Raw genomic sequence first — 15,958 nt, forward strand, 5'->3', positions numbered from 1 at the left:
GGCTCAGTGAGTTAAAGCCTCTGTATTCTGCTCAGGTCATGATGCCAGGGTCCTGGGATTGAGCCCCACATCAGGTTCTCTGCTCGGTAGGGAGCCTGCTTCCTCCTCTCTCTCTCCCTGCCTCTCTTTCTACTTATGATCTCTGTTTGTCAAATGAATAAATAAAATCTTTAAAACAAACAAACAAAAAAAGCAAAGCAAATTTGCAACACAATTTTAAATGTTTGTAAATTGGGTCATAAAAGGGATGAAAATGTTTGCCGTGTAACTATTATATTCATGCAGTTTAAGTCATTCATTGAATCTTACACCAGTACAAACATAAGGTTATTTCATGACTAAGAGTGGCCCAAATTTGGGCACCTGGGTGTCTTAGTCAGTTAAGCATCTGACTCTTGATCTCAGTTCAGGTCTTTATCTTAGGGTCCTGAGTTCAGACCCTGTGTAGGGCTCTTCCCTGGATGTGGAGCCAAAAAAAAAAAAAAAAAAAAAAGGAATTAAAAAAAGAGTAGCCCAAATCTAATAACCAGAACTGTCTTAGTATCAGAAGTAATATTAAAATGTTAAATGGATTAACACTAATTTTCTTACCAAATGGAATCTACCAACTAAATTTTTAGAAACTGTAAAAAGAATGACTAAAACTATAAACCAAGCAGTTAGGTTTATAGAAAATTCTGGGGAAAGTAGTGAAATAAAATACTGAGAAAATAATCAGTTAGTATGCATGTAAAACACTCCTATTTTAGTCATGATTTTGATACTAATACACTGTAAAGGGATTTCGCAAAAGTTGATCAGCTAGGTGCTACAAATAAACCTTGAGACTCAATTCTCTGTAATTGTTATCTTCTAGATGTGGTTTCCTTGAGGTTAGTCACATTTCATCTACTTTCCTGTATGTATTCCCAGAGAGATCTAGTCTCTACCAGAGATCACACAATCTGTAGTAAAATCATTTAGAGATGGTTACTACTGTTTGCCAAGTACTTTTGCCATCCTATTTCTATTTTTCCTCAAAATTTTCTATTTCAAATGTATAGCCAGCACTTCATCTTTTGTTGGTCTACGCAACAATCTTTGATAGGCCTTTTCCAGCATTGTCCTCCTTTACAAGTAGTCATGTGGTTATTATGTTTTATGTGATGAGGATCCTCTTAGGGCTACATGTTGACATATGACTCAACAGGTTGTGGATGTTTCACATGATATTTTCAGTAGTCTATTAGATAGCATCTTGTTTGAAAGGAAATACATCAGTATGTCATGTTGTAGAGAGAATGTGGTATGGCAAATGGACCTGCTAGGGGCTGCTGTGTGGAGATCAGCTGTCAAGCTAAAAAAGCAATGCTGACATTCTGAAATAATAAAATGTTTATATTATAAATAAGGCTGAACAATGCACATGGTTTAATGCATCTATGAATTAAGCCTCAAACATCACTGGTATTCATTGGTGAGGTTGGGAATAATGCTCTCCATCAACACAGCAATTTTCTGTTGATATAAGTAACTAGGAAATTAGAGAGTCGTTTCTTCCTAAGTTTCTCAGATTTATTACACCAGAGTATTTCATCTTGGTGCAGACTTGGGCTGGATTTATATCACAATATCACATTGCTCATTTTTTTTAAAGATGTATTTATTTATTTGTTTGTGAGAGAGAGAGATAGGGAGAGAGCAAGAGTGAGCGTGATGGGGGGGCACGGGGACAGATGGAGAAGGAGAGGGAGAATCCTCAAGCAGACTCCTCACTGAGCATGGAGCCTGATGTGGGCCTCCATCCCAGGACTCAGAGATCATGACCTGAAGGAAAATCAACCGGCTGAGCCACCCAGATAACCCTCACATTCACTCATTCTAGTAATAAGTCACTGCACAACCATTTCTAGTCACTGTCCCAAGTTTTGTTTAGATAACGGCAGAAAACGTGCAGAAGGATAGAGCATGAGGATGCCAAGGCAAGCCTGTGAGCAAAATTTAGAGAGCCAGAGGTGGAAATGTGGCACAGTTGCAAAATGCCAAGAACCAGAGATCAGGATGGAGCTGGGTCCAAGGGCTGGTAAATACTGAATAGTGTGGGGGCGCCTGGGTGACTCAGTGGATTAAAGCCTCTGCCTTCGGCTTGGGTCATGGTCCCAGGGTTCTGGGATCGAGCCCCACATCGGGCTCTCTGTTCGGCGGGGAGCCTGCTTCCTCCTCTCTCTCTCTCTCTGCCTGCCTCTCTGCCTACTTGTGATCTCTGTCTGTCAAATAAATAAATAAAAATATTAAAAAAAATACTGAATAGTGTGAACACATACAAACCAAGCAGAGACGGCAAAAACCAGATGAATATTGGTTCATTTCACAAACATGTTATATAACCTATGGTAGACATTGGAGATAAAGAGATGACCAATTTTCCTGTCCTTGAAAATATATGTGTGGATTTCTTTCGACTTGGAAATGTCATGGTCACCAAAGTGTTTCTAGAACTGGCATGGTTTTTTTGTTTGTTTGTTTGTAGGCTCTGTGATATAATATTCCTTGCTTGATGCTTTTGTTTTGTTTTTCTTATGCAGGTTGTTTTTCAAGGTCAAATAATTTCAACTCCTGAACAGGATGAAGTCATAGCTATTGACGATATATCTTTCAGTTCAGGCTGCTTGCCTGCAAAGGGTAAGAACTTTTTCTCATTTTGATCCTTATTGTGTATATAAATTCAGTGCATTTTAAACATTGTGTAATGACTTTCATTCTTTGAATGAAATGAAAGCATTGTGTATGCTTGTTCGTTTGTGCTTTCTTTCTGGCCTGATGTTTTAAAGTGGGCTATTTTCCATTGTATAACAATGTCTAGGTTTATGCCAGAAGTTAAAATAAATTGTTTTTTTTCACTGAGTCTGATGCTGTTAAGAGTTGAAGGGATAATTTGGTCTCAGATTTGAAACCTTGTAGCAATGTTTACACTGGCTAGTTAAATCTCACCAAGAGAACTCTTTGCCCCTTAGGAGATAAGTGAAAACTGGCTTCTCCAGGCTTGAAATTATCTTCTTGGTGAATTGATTTGACTCTTCCACTGAAAGACACAACTGGAGGGAGAGAGATATTAGTTATAATCTATTTTCTATTTAGACTGAAATAGCTAGATCAATAATCCACATGTATCAGATCTAAAAAATTACTCATATTGGTTCTCTGATTATATTAACTGAATTCTATTTACCATGCATATTGTTCTCAATAGAAAAGTTTAAAACTATGAATTGGTCAGGATAAATTAATTTTATAAATAAAAATAAATAATAGATTTATTATTAAATAACTAAATAATAAATTTTATAAATAAATAAATTATGAATTGGTCAGGATAAATTAATTTAGTCTAATGATCATGCAAGAATCATATATATGATTATAGATAGTTGATAGATTTTTTCCCTTTTAAATGTTATACTGTAGTATGAGATAGCATAATATAGGTACTTTGTAGAGAGGATTCTAAGTTCTAATTTGGTACAAAGATATGGTAGTTGTGGTAAATTATATTTCGAGAACAGAAGAGATGAGTTGATCTACCTAAAGGAGACCAAGGAATCTTGATAAAGGATGCCTGTATTATGCTTCGATTTGAAACAGCACTTCTGCTGGTAGAAGTGCTTTATAGGAATGCATCTCTTGCCACTTAGACAAGATGGTAGGGTTTTATAGGAGCTGCTGACAGCTCCTTCCACACTAGAACACAAAAAGATTTCTCTCATCTTTATATTATCAGTTATCAGTATATTTTAGCTAAGAAATCACTATATGGTAAATTGAATTACAGATAAATTGAAATGGAGAACTAAGGGAGCAGACTATAAGGTCCACCCATTCCTTGAAGTAAATAGTTGAAGTATAAACCTCAATGCCTTTTCACCAACAGAAGGTAATATTTCTAGGATTTATCAGAAGGGAAGCAATAGATCAGAAGAGAATACACTGTTGACCACAGGCAGAGAAGACCCAATTACTGACTGACTCTGCCGTTCAGTCTCCCCTCATGCTGTCTTCTCTGTTACCCTGGATGGTATTCCTGGGTCCAGAGCGTGGCTTGTAATGGGGAAGCTGGTCCCTAACTGTGAGCACTTCAGCAGTATCTTTATGTATCACCTTTTCTTAACAGTTTCTGCAGAAACTGAGATCTGCCAAACACATTGATCCCTAGCTAGTCATGTGTATTGCTCAGTCTAGCTAATCACCACCCAAAGAAAATAAGGAATGAAATCAGCTATTGGCCAGAATTTCCTAACTGTAGGGAAAATTAGGACCTGGCCTCTGCCTCTAAAACTTTGCATTACGACAAACAGGAATGTGCTGGGGTTGTGCGTGGGACTTTACATCGCCTGTATTTAGGACTCTGCTGTCATTTCACAGATGACCTTTCTGTTCATCTTTGGATCTGGGAACCAAAGCCATTTCCTTAATTCCTCATAATCCATCTACTGGGACAGAGGCCAGTGTAGATGGACCATAATAAATATTCAGAAGACAGATGCCAGATTTTTAGTAAGCACTTAAAAGAGCTCTATAAGAGCACTATAAGTGAAAAAGCAATAGTCACAGGAGTGAAAGCACAAAAAGTTGGACATTCAGGGGCGCCTGGGTGGCTCAGTGGGTTAAGCCGCTGCCTTCGGCTCAGGTCATGATCTCAGGGTCCTGGGATCGAGTCCCGCATCAGGCTCTCTGCTCAGCGGGGAGCCTGCTTCCCTCTATCTCCCTCTCTGCCTGCCTCTCTGTCTGCTTGTGATCTCTCTCTGTCAAAAAAAAAAAAAAAAGTTGGACATTCAGTGAAAGGTCATGGTCAAATAGAAAAAATATTGGTGTCTATAATTTCTAAGACGGTAGTTCCAGATAATGTTACAGCCATATTGTTTTTGAGGTGGTGTGGAAATAAAGTTTGCTGAAGATAAGGCTTGAATTGTAACACAAAGTTATAGGCCTTTCACATGGATACTAAATTTATACAGCATTACAAGGTATGGGGCTAGAGAAGATTTTGAAATCCCAAACTGAAGTCGTCCGTGAATACGGATGCGTGGATGACTCAGGGCAGTAAGTTGGATTTCATGAGCCAAGATGTTTCTACACATGGAAGAATAAGTGAATCAACATCAGGGATTTAGAAGAATGGCGACTTTAATTTTAGGCCTTGTATTTATTGGGGCATTGGGAAAAGCTATCATCCCTCTGGAGATTTGCAAAAGAAGTAGTCTCTTTTTGGAAAACGCCAGTTTCCAGATAAGGTCACAAAGTATATTCTTTTAACTTGAGGGTGCAGGGAGTTTTGTTTTATTGTTTTTCAAATGAAATGAGGGTCGATGGCATATTTAAACTTTTGGGAGGAAAACAAAGCAGCATGAGGTTTAATAATGGAGAAAAAGAATAAAGTGTAATGGAATAGGACTGACATTTGGTTGGAGTTGCATTTTGTAAATGGTAGGAGTGTGAGAGATGGTAGTATTATGTAACGTTAAATTTCCAAATTAGGGGCACTTGGGTGGCTCAGTGGGTTAAAGCCCCTGCCTTCTGCTCAAGTCATGATCCCAAGGTCCTGGGATAGAAACCCACAAAGGGTTCTCTGCTCAGCAGGGAGCCTGCTTCCTCCTCTCTCTCTCTGCCTGCCTCTCTGCCTACTTGTGATCTCTGTCTGTCAAATAAATAAATAAAATCTTAAAAAAAAAATTCCAAATGATTCTTTCTAGTCAAGTTCAGAGGTTATAGTGATAGACTAACCCTAGTCAATCACTAGAATCAAAGAGAAGTGATTGATTCTGAGCTTTGTTCCAGACTATTAGATGGGGATCACTGAGGTTGGTGCTTGCATTTTAAAAAAGGTTCTCGGGACATATTTTGTGAAACCAGCTGATCTCAGGTTTAAGAACTGAACTAGGATTTGGGGCGTCTGGGTGGCTCAGAGGGTTAAGCAGTGGACTCTTGATTTTGGCTCAGTTCATGATCTCAGGGTCATGGAGGCTGCTCTCTCTCCCTCTGCCTCCCACCGCCCGGCAGCCCCTGTATGCATCCATTTACTCTTTCACTCTTAAAAAAAAAAAAGGAACCGAACTAGCATTTGGGAATCATGCATCCTGGTCTCATGCTGATTATTGCATTCGGCAGGGCGTGTCCTGGGATAGAGTTCCAGCTGATCAGAGAGTGGTTTCAGTCCTGTGCAGTCCTGATGGTGATGGTCAGGGTGCATCTGAGACAGATGCAGGCAGAGCCGACTCAACCTTTTCCAGACATCACCATCAGAAATTTTATTCCAGTGGAGGGTGGGGTTAGGGATGCATCTGGATGCAAAAAAAGAGGAGTTTTCTAGTTGACTTAAGAAAACAAGAGGAGATGGACAGTTATGACGTAGATTCTTCAACTTTGATACTGTTAAAGTCAAGGACTAAGGGATTTCCTTGGTATTTACTTCATGCCTGTCACCTTACATTCTTAAAATGACTGTTGAGGTTCTATACATCTCACATCCAGGCAGGAGGAAGGCAGAAGTGAGAAAGGGCAATGTTTTTGGTCATGCCATTGGCTAGATGATTGTCACATGGCTACCTCTGTTGCTAGGCAGACTAATAAATTTGAGTATTTGGATTCAGCCTCTATAATAGAGGCAGACAAGGAAAACAGGTTTATGAGATGAGTGAGCAAACCAGAATACTTAGAAGTAAATTCTAGCTTTCTTTCAAATCTGTTCCCTTGCCTATATTCTCTTTTTAAATTATTGACATCTGCTCTCACTCAGTAGCCTAGGAGTTATTCTTAAATCATTCTCCCCTTTTCCTGTCCCTCTATTAATTTAGTTAAAAATAGCTGTGAGGGCCTGTTCTTACATTTTTTCAAATTGTCTCCTCTTATTTACCATTATTATTTATCCAACTGTGATTCCCTTAAGCATGTATTTTTTTTCCCATGGATTTTTAAAAATTCTGGTCTTGATCTATTCAACTCTACTACCGAGTACTATGTACTGTCCACCAGATTATACTTTCTAACATATAAATATGACCAATATCTACTTTTTAAAATATATCAATAACTCTTATCATGTCTAAAATAGAATTCACATTTCTTATAAATTCTTATATTTCAAGTTTCTAAGCTCACAGGATCCTGCTCTTGCACACAAGCCCAACTTCCTCCTTCATAGTCCTTCAAGAATCCCCAGACTCTGACCAGAACAAATTGCTTGGTAGTTCAGCAACCCAGTGTCGTCATCTTATTCTTGGGTATTTTTGTAAACTTTGCTCCCTCTGCCCATTTCATAACTTTTTTATTTTTTAATTTTTTTGGCTGTCCTCCTACTACTGACTGAGCAGACTAAGTGGAGGTCTCTTTTCTGGGAAGCCTTCTCTTACAGAAAAATTTCCCCAGACTCTCATCCCTCCACACACACACAGACACACACTGTATTGATTTATTTTTGTAGCTAAACACTAAGTTTCTTAAGGAAACCGTTACTAGTGTCTTATTCCTTTGTGGATCTCCAGCACAGAGCAAACACTTAATAAATACTTGTTGACTAAATGACTCAACACTGAACATGTGCAATTATTTAAGTATCAAGTATTTGGGAATTTGAGTAAATTCTTCTTTTCTCTGAGCTGCAAGTGTTTCATTTCATAGAACAGAGATTTAAATAAAATACCATGAGACTATTTTTTAGCAGTACTTATATTTATGCTAAGAATATATATATATATATATATATATATATATATATAGCTTTTGTTTTAACATCAGAAATTAAGGTATGTCTTCAAGTTATCTAATGTGATTTTAGAATCTGAAATTTCTAGCTTCCAAAATCATGAGAAGACAAATTATGTTGTATAAGTCACCAGATTTGTGGTGCTTTGTTTTGGCGCTCTAGCAAACAATTAGAGAGGATTTCCTGAGCTAATTCTGTGACATATGAACTCTTTCTCATCTGTAGCCACTAAAGTCTCTGCTTAGGAGAGGTGGTCTTCTCTACATTTTATGTAGAGACTGTAGTTTTCCCATCAGTATGGTAGCTAGACTGCAGAGATGCATTTTTAAAATGCTTAAACTAAATAACTCTGAATCCTATATCCATTGAAAATCCTATATCTTTCAGGAATTAAGAAAAAATAAAGACATTCTCAGATGAAGAAAAACTATAGAATTCATCCCTGGAAGATCTACTCTAAAAGAAATGCTAAGGCAGGTTTTCCAGCTGACCAAAAAAAAAAAAAGCCAGAGGAAAATTTTATCAGTAGGAATAAAGAAAGAAAAACAGAAATCATAAATATCAGAGTAAATATAATGTAATTACCTCTAACGATTTTTATGTACACAGGACTCTTACAAGCAGATTTTTGAACCTTCTCTTGGTGGGTTCAAAATATGTAGGTGTAACACATATGGTAAGTAAACCATAAAGTTGGGAGTGTAGAAGTCCATACCTTTAAGACATCTACATTTTATTAGAAATGTTAACAAACTCTATGTGGAGTGTTAAACTGAGGGGTGTGTATTATTATCCCTAGGAGGAACACTAAACAGATATAAGTAAAGGAAATAGATACACTAAAATTGAGCATAAACATATTAAAATACTGAAATAATCCACCAGAAGACAAAAACAGAAGGTAAAAGCAGAAATAATAGTAGTGTGGTGGTAAAGAGCACAAAGAATAATAAATGCCAAGGACACAAACTGAAAAATAATAAAATTGCTAATTTAGTTATAATGATAAATAATTACATTAAGTGGCATTTGTATTCCTTTTGAAAGTCAGAGGCAGTCAGATTGGTTGAAAGATAAGAGCTAACTATATTTTGACTGCAAAAGCTCATTTAAAAATAATGATATAGATTAGTTAAAAGTGAAGGTACTCAAATATGGTTAATTAATCTATGACAAAGTAGGGAAGAATATACATTGGGGAAAAGACAGTCTCTTCAATAAATGGTGCTGGGAAACTGGACATCTACATGCAAAAAATGAAACTGGACTACTTATTACCATATACAAAAATTAACTCAAAAATGAAGTAAAAGTGAGACACCTGGGTGGCTCAGTTGGTTGGGAGGCTGCCTTCGGCTCAGGTTATGATCCCGGTGTCCTGGGATTGAGTCCCACATTGGGCTCCATGCTTGGCAGGGAGCCTGCTTCTCCCTCTGCTTCTGCCTGCGACTCTGTCTGCCTGTGCTCGCTCTCTCTCTCTCTCTCTGACAAATAAAAAAAAAAAATAAAAAAACAAGTGTGAGACATAAAAGATAAAACTCCTAGAAGTAAACATAGATAATAATGTCTTTGAGATTGGCCAGCTAAGGAAAACTATAAAAAAATGACAAGACAAACTACTGAATAGAAGAAGATATTTCTGAAAATATATCCAATAGATGTAATTATCAAAATATATAAAGAAATTATACAATTCAACAGTAAAAAAGAAGACATTCAGATAGCCAACAGACACATGAAAAGATGCTCAGTATCACTCATAATCAGGGAAATAAACATCAAAAACCACAATGAGAAATTGTTTATGCCTGTCAGAATGGCTAAAATGAAAAAGAAAAGAAATAATAAATATTGATCAAGGTGTATAGAGGAAAAGAAACCCTCATGTACCATTGGTGGAAATGTACAGTGGTGAAGACACTGTGAAAAAAATATGGGGATTTCTCAAAAAATTAAAAATTGAAATACTGTGTGATCCAATAATTCCACTATTGAGTATTTACCCAAAGAAAACAAAAACACTAATTTGAGAAGATATATACACTCCTATGCTTATCACAGCATTATTTACAATAGCCAAGCTATGGAAGCAACCTACATGTCCATCTGTAGACAAATGAATAAAGATGTGGTGTGTGTATACACACACACACACACACACACACACACACACGAATATTATGCAGCCATAAAAAAAGATGAGATCTTGCCTTTTGTGACCACATGGATGGAAGTAGAAGGTATTATGGTAAGTAAAATAAGCCAAACAGAAAGATAAACACCATATGATTTTAATTGTATGTAGAATAAAAAAAAACCCAAATGAATAAATAAACCAAAAACAGAAACAATCCATAAACAGAACAAACTCATGGGTGCCAGAGGGGAGGGGGGTGGAGGGATTGATAAAGTGGATGAAGGGGAGTGACAGGTCCAGGCTTCCAGTTTTGGAATGAATAAGACATGAGGATAAAAGGTACAAGGTAGAGACTATAGTCGATGGTAATGTAATGGTGTTGTATGGTTACAAATGGTAGCTACAGTTGTGGTGAGCACAGGATAATGTATAGGTTTGTTCAATCACTAGGTTGTACCCCTGAAACTATTGTAACATTATGTGTCAACTACACTTAAAAAAAGAAAGAACAATAAAGAATTTTTAAAAAGTGAAGGGATTAAATGAGGTGGTATTGCTATATTAATGTCAAACAAGATGTGCTTCAGAACAAGGAAAATTAATAGGGATAAAGAAGGATATGATGTAATGATAAAAGGGTAAACTCACTAAGAAGAACAGTCCTAAAGATATGTGTGCCTAAAAGCAGCATGAAGAAATGAAAGAAGAAATAGGTAAAACTACAATTATACAAGGAGACTTGAACACACATCTCTCAGTAAATAATGGAAAAAGTATACCAAAAAACATCAGTGAGAATTTGCAAAACCTGTGGAAAAAAATTTGTATGGAACCACAAAAGACCTCAGATAACCAAAGCAATCGCGAAAGAACAAAGCCAGAGGCATCTTACTTCCTGATTTTAAATTAGACTACAAAACTATCCTAATTAAAACAGGTTGGTACTGGCATAAAAAAATGACACGTATACCAATGGAATGGAATAAAGAACCCAGAAATAAAACACTATATATGGATCAACTAATATTTGATAGGGGGTTAAGGATACTTAATGGAGGGACGCCTGGGTGGCGCAGTTGGTTGGGCGACTGCCTTCGGCTCAGGGCGTGATCCTGGAGTCCCGGGATCGAGTCCCACATCAGGCTCCCAGCTCCATGGGGAGTCTGCTTCGCTCTCTGACCTTCTCCTCGCTCATGCTCTCTCTCACTGTCTCTCTCAAATAAATAAATAAAAAATCTTTAAAAAAAAAAAAAGGATACTTAATGGAGAAAGGATAGTCTCTTCAGTAAATGGTGTTGGGAAAATTGACAGCCACGTGGAGAAATGAAATTGGACCCTTATCTTGTTCCACTAACAAAAATTAAACCTAAATGGATTAAAGACTTAAACATAAGGCCTAGAGCCATAAAACTCATGGAGAAAGCATAGGGGAAAATCTCTGACAGTAATCTTGGCAACCTTTTTTTTTGGGGGATATGACACAAAAACCATAAACAACAAAAGGAAAATCAACAAGTGAGACTATACATCAAACCAAAAAACTTCTGCACAGCAAAAGAAACAATCAACAAAATGAAAAGCCATCTATGGAAAGGGAGAATATTATCTAACTACTTGAAATAATTGATATTTAAAAAAAATAATTTAAAACCATAGCAGTAAAGAACTTAAACTCCTTTTAAGTGCATGTGGAACATTTAGTAACATAGACTATAGCCTGGGCCCAGTGGCAAGACTGTAGGGAGGCAAATAACATGCTCTCACAGATACAGAATTCAAGGGGTCACTAAAAGCTTGTTATTATGGACCAAATTTTGTCCCCTTCAAACTTCAGATCTGGAAGCTCTAACTCCCAGTGTGACTATATTGGAGATAGTGTCTTAGGTAACTAAGATTACATAAGATCATTAGGGTATGGTCCTAATATGATAGGAAGGACTATGGCCTTGTCAGAAGAGGGGTTCACTCTCTCTCTCCCCTCCACCCCAACTCTCTCCCTCTCCCTCCCCATCACCCATGTCTTTGTCTCTCCCTGTCCCTCTGTCATGTGAGGACACAGTGAGAAGGTGGCCATGTACAAGCCAGGAGGAGGACCCTTATGAGAACCCAACCACACTAATAGCCTGATCTTTTATGTCCAGGCTCCAGAACTGTGAGAATATAAATTTTTGTTCCTTAAGCCATCCAATCTATGGTACTTTGTTATAGCAGCCTGAGCAGAGTGAGACAAGCACTAATTAAGATAAATAATATTTTAATACCACATAGTGAGAGCTCATGATTAATGAAAAAAGTCAATGATGAACAAAATATAAAAATACTAAATGAAGATAGTATTACTGAATTTTCCAGTCTCCGATATGGCTTAGCAGTACTACGGGAGCTGCAGACAAACCTTAAGAATGTTAAAACAATTGAAATGGTAAAAAAAAAGTCCTCTGAGCAAAATGAAATTAAACTACAAATCTCGGACATCCACAGTCATTTGAAAAGTAATTGTCACACATCTACATAAAACAGACTTTGAAGTTGCCAAGTATTTTGAACTGAAAGAAAATGAAAATATAACTTACTAAAATTTGTGTAACATAGCTAAAGCAGTGCTTAGAAAAAAAAGTAATTGATATAAAATTTTTATTAGGAAAGAAGAAAGCTCTCAAGCCAGTAAATTTAACTATCCATCTAACTAAAGTAGAAAAAGAAGAAAAAGCTAAAATTAAAAAAAAAAGCTAAATCAAGCTGTGGGAAAATAATACATATAAAGACAATAAATAATGGAATTTTAGATGGGAAAATAATAGAGAAAATTACCAAAACCAAAAGCTGGTTCTTTGAAGAGGTAACTAAAATTGATAAATTCTTGCTGGATTGGCCAAGAAAGAAAGAGAAAAGGCACACATTACCTAATTAGGAGTGAAATAGGGCTAATACCAAAGACTCTATGGGTATTAACAGGATAATAGGAATAAGGAAATAACTACCAAAACTCTATGCACATAAATAAGACAATTTATGTGAAATGAACAAATTCCTTAAAAGTCATAAATGATCAAAAGCTATTCAAGAAGAATGTGATAACTTGAGTAGTTTTATGTTTATTAAAGAAATATGACTCATAGTAAAAATCTTCCATTAAAGAAAACTTCAGGACAACACCTGAAGTGTCTCACCGGAAAATTCTATCAAATATTTAGGGGGAAAAACCCCCACAAGTTTTATATATTCTATTCCAGAAAATATAAGTGAAGATAATGCTTGTTACCTTAGTCTATAAGGGCAGCTTATAGGATAAGGATATTTTAAGGATAAATCAAACAAGGATATTTTAAGAAATGAAAGCTACAGACCAATGTTTCTATCACAAAAGCTCTTTAACACCATATTAACAAATGGAATATGCCAGGAATGGCCAGCAATTCCTGTACCCACAGATGAAAAATTTCTCCAGACTTTGCTGTGAAAGAGAGGAGAAGACAAGGGGGCCAATGCTCAGAGGCAAAGACCTTTGCTCTTTTTTGCTCTCACTTTTATTGGTCCTTCAGGATACTCACAAATCCTCATCACTAGTTCTCAAGTGGGTGATGTGTGACAAGGGGCCTTATAGAAACTAGGAGGATCTGTTTACAGGAAAGATAAGAAACACTAATATGCTGCTAAACATAGCCTAAGGCAGGCTGTTTCAGCTAAGAAAGCTTCGGGAAGGCAACTCCTGAAGGCATTACAACCTTTCAACAGCTGACTGGCCCGCAGGCCTTGGCATTCCAAAGGCACATGGCTACTCTGAAACCTACTCCCGCCCCATGTTACATTTTAACAAGCCAGGTATTATAGTTGATTTCATTAACCTTAATGGAAATCCAGTAACGTATTAGAAAGAGAATACATTAAAATCATCCAGGAGATGCAGAGTTGGTTCATGTTTGGAAAGCGATCAGTGTAATGTACCTTGTTAACAGACAAAAGAAGAAAAGCACATGATGATCTTAGTAGATGCAGAAAAAGCATTTGACAAAATCAACATACAGCCATAATTAAAAACCTCAGCAAATGATAGACATCTATGGCATAGACAAAGACCCAACAGCTAACATCATAACCATTATGAAAGAATGAATGTTTCGCCGCTAAAACTGAGAAGCAGGCAGTGGTGTCCACCCTTACCGCTTGTATTCAATGACATACTGGAAAGCCCAGCCAATGCAATAAGGCAAGACATATAAGTAAAGGCATAGAAGGAACAAAAGAAATAAATCTATCCATATTTGCAGAAGACGTCATTGTCTATGGATAAAAATCATAAAATGTATTTAAAAAAACTTCTAGAATTAGTAAATGAATTTATCATAATAATGATACAAAGTTGGTATAAAATCAGTTGGATTTCTATATAATGGCAATGAATAATTGGAAACTGAAATTAGATAAATGAAATTTATAATACAATCAAAGTAAATTCTTACATATAAATCTAACAAAAAATATGCTGGTTTCATCAAAATCAAAGCTTCTGCACAGCAAAGGAAACAGTCAAGAAAACAAAAAGGCAACCCATGGAATGGGAGAAGATATTTGCAAATGAAAGTACAGACAAAAGGTTGATATCCAGGATCTATAATGAACTCCTCAAACTCAACACACACGAAACAGGCAATCATATAAAAAAAATGGGCAGAAGATATGAACAGAGACTTCTCCAATGAAGACATACAGATGGTTATCAGACACATGAAAAAATGTTCATCATCACTAGCCCTCAGGGAGATTCAAATTAAAACCACATTGAGATATCACCTTACACCAGTTAGAATGGCCAAAATTAACAAGACAGGAAACAACATGTGTTGGAGGGGATGTAGAGAAAGGGGAACCCTCTTTCACTGTTGGTGGGAATGCAGGTTAGTGCAGCCTCTTTGGAGAACAGTGTGGAGATTCCTCAAGAAATTAGAAATAGAGCTTCCCTATGACCCTGCCATTGCACTCCTGGGTATTTACCCCAAAGATACAGATGTCGTGAAAAGAAGGGCCATCTGTACCCCAATGTTTATAGCAGCAATGGCCACGGTCGCCAAACTATGGAAAGAACCAAGATGCCCTTCAACGGATGAATGGATAAGGAAGATGTGGTCCATATACACTATGGAGTATTATGCCTCCATCAGAAAGGATGAATACCCAACTTTTGTAGCAACATGGCCGGGACTGGAAGAGATTATGCTGAGTGAAATAAGTCAAGCAGAGAGAGTCAGTTATCATATGGTTTCACTTATTTGTGGAGCATAACAAATAGCATGGAGGACATGGGGAGTTAGAGGGGAGAAGGGAGTTGGGGTAAATTGGAAGGGGAGGTGAATCATGAGAGACTATGGACTCTGAAAAACAATCTGAGGGGTTTGAAGTGGCGGGGGGGGGTGGGAGGTTGGGGTACCAGGTGGTGGGTATTATAGAGGGCACGGCTTGCATGGAGCAGTGTGTGGTGAAAAAATAATGAATACTGTTATGCTGAAAATAAATAAATTTAATAAAACCTGACTTTAAAAAACAAAACAAAACAAATATGCTGGGTTTGAATTCTGAAAACTACCAAGTAATGATCAAAGACATCAAGAAGATCTGACTAAATAAATGGAGTATTGATTGAAAGATGATGGGTCTATGTTTGCCAAAATTCATAGAACTGGATAATCAAAAGTCTGACTTCATTTTCCATATGGAAGTTTAAACATTTAAAGAAGAAATAGTAACTTTTAAAAGTTTAAACAATTCTGATGGTGACGAAGCTGCCACATAGAGTACTTAGTAGTAGTATCTTTTTTTAAAAAAAGATTTTATTTATTTATATGACAGAGATCACAAGTAGGCAGAGAGGCAGTCAGAGAGAGAAAGAGAGAGAGGAGGAAGCAGACTCCCTGCAGAGCAGAGAGCCCGATATGGGGCTCGATCCCAGGACCCTGGGACCATGATCCGAGCTGAAGGCAGAGGCTTTAACCCACTGAGCCACCCAGGTGCCCCTAGTAGCAGTATCTTTAAAGAAAAAGTGCAACTTTATTGTTTTGCTGTATGTATTTCTCTTCACTATCAAAATGTGA

At 37.1% G+C, this 15,958-nt stretch overlaps 1 protein-coding gene across 1 annotated transcript in view; it reads left to right on the top strand.

Moving 5' to 3' along the window:
• MALRD1 (MAM and LDL receptor class A domain containing 1) overlaps positions 1–15,958 on the top strand; it is an 838,152-nt gene that overhangs the window by 104,747 nt on the left and 717,447 nt on the right. The window contains exon 7 of the mRNA XM_044228594.1: positions 2,565–2,661. Within this exon, the coding sequence (XP_044084529.1) occupies positions 2,565–2,661 (97 nt within the window). The remainder of the gene's footprint in view (positions 1–2,564; positions 2,662–15,958) is intronic.

This window comes from Neovison vison, chromosome 12 (assembly GCF_020171115.1).
Source record: "Neovison vison isolate M4711 chromosome 12, ASM_NN_V1, whole genome shotgun sequence".
Lineage (NCBI taxonomy): Eukaryota > Metazoa > Chordata > Mammalia > Carnivora > Mustelidae > Neogale > Neogale vison.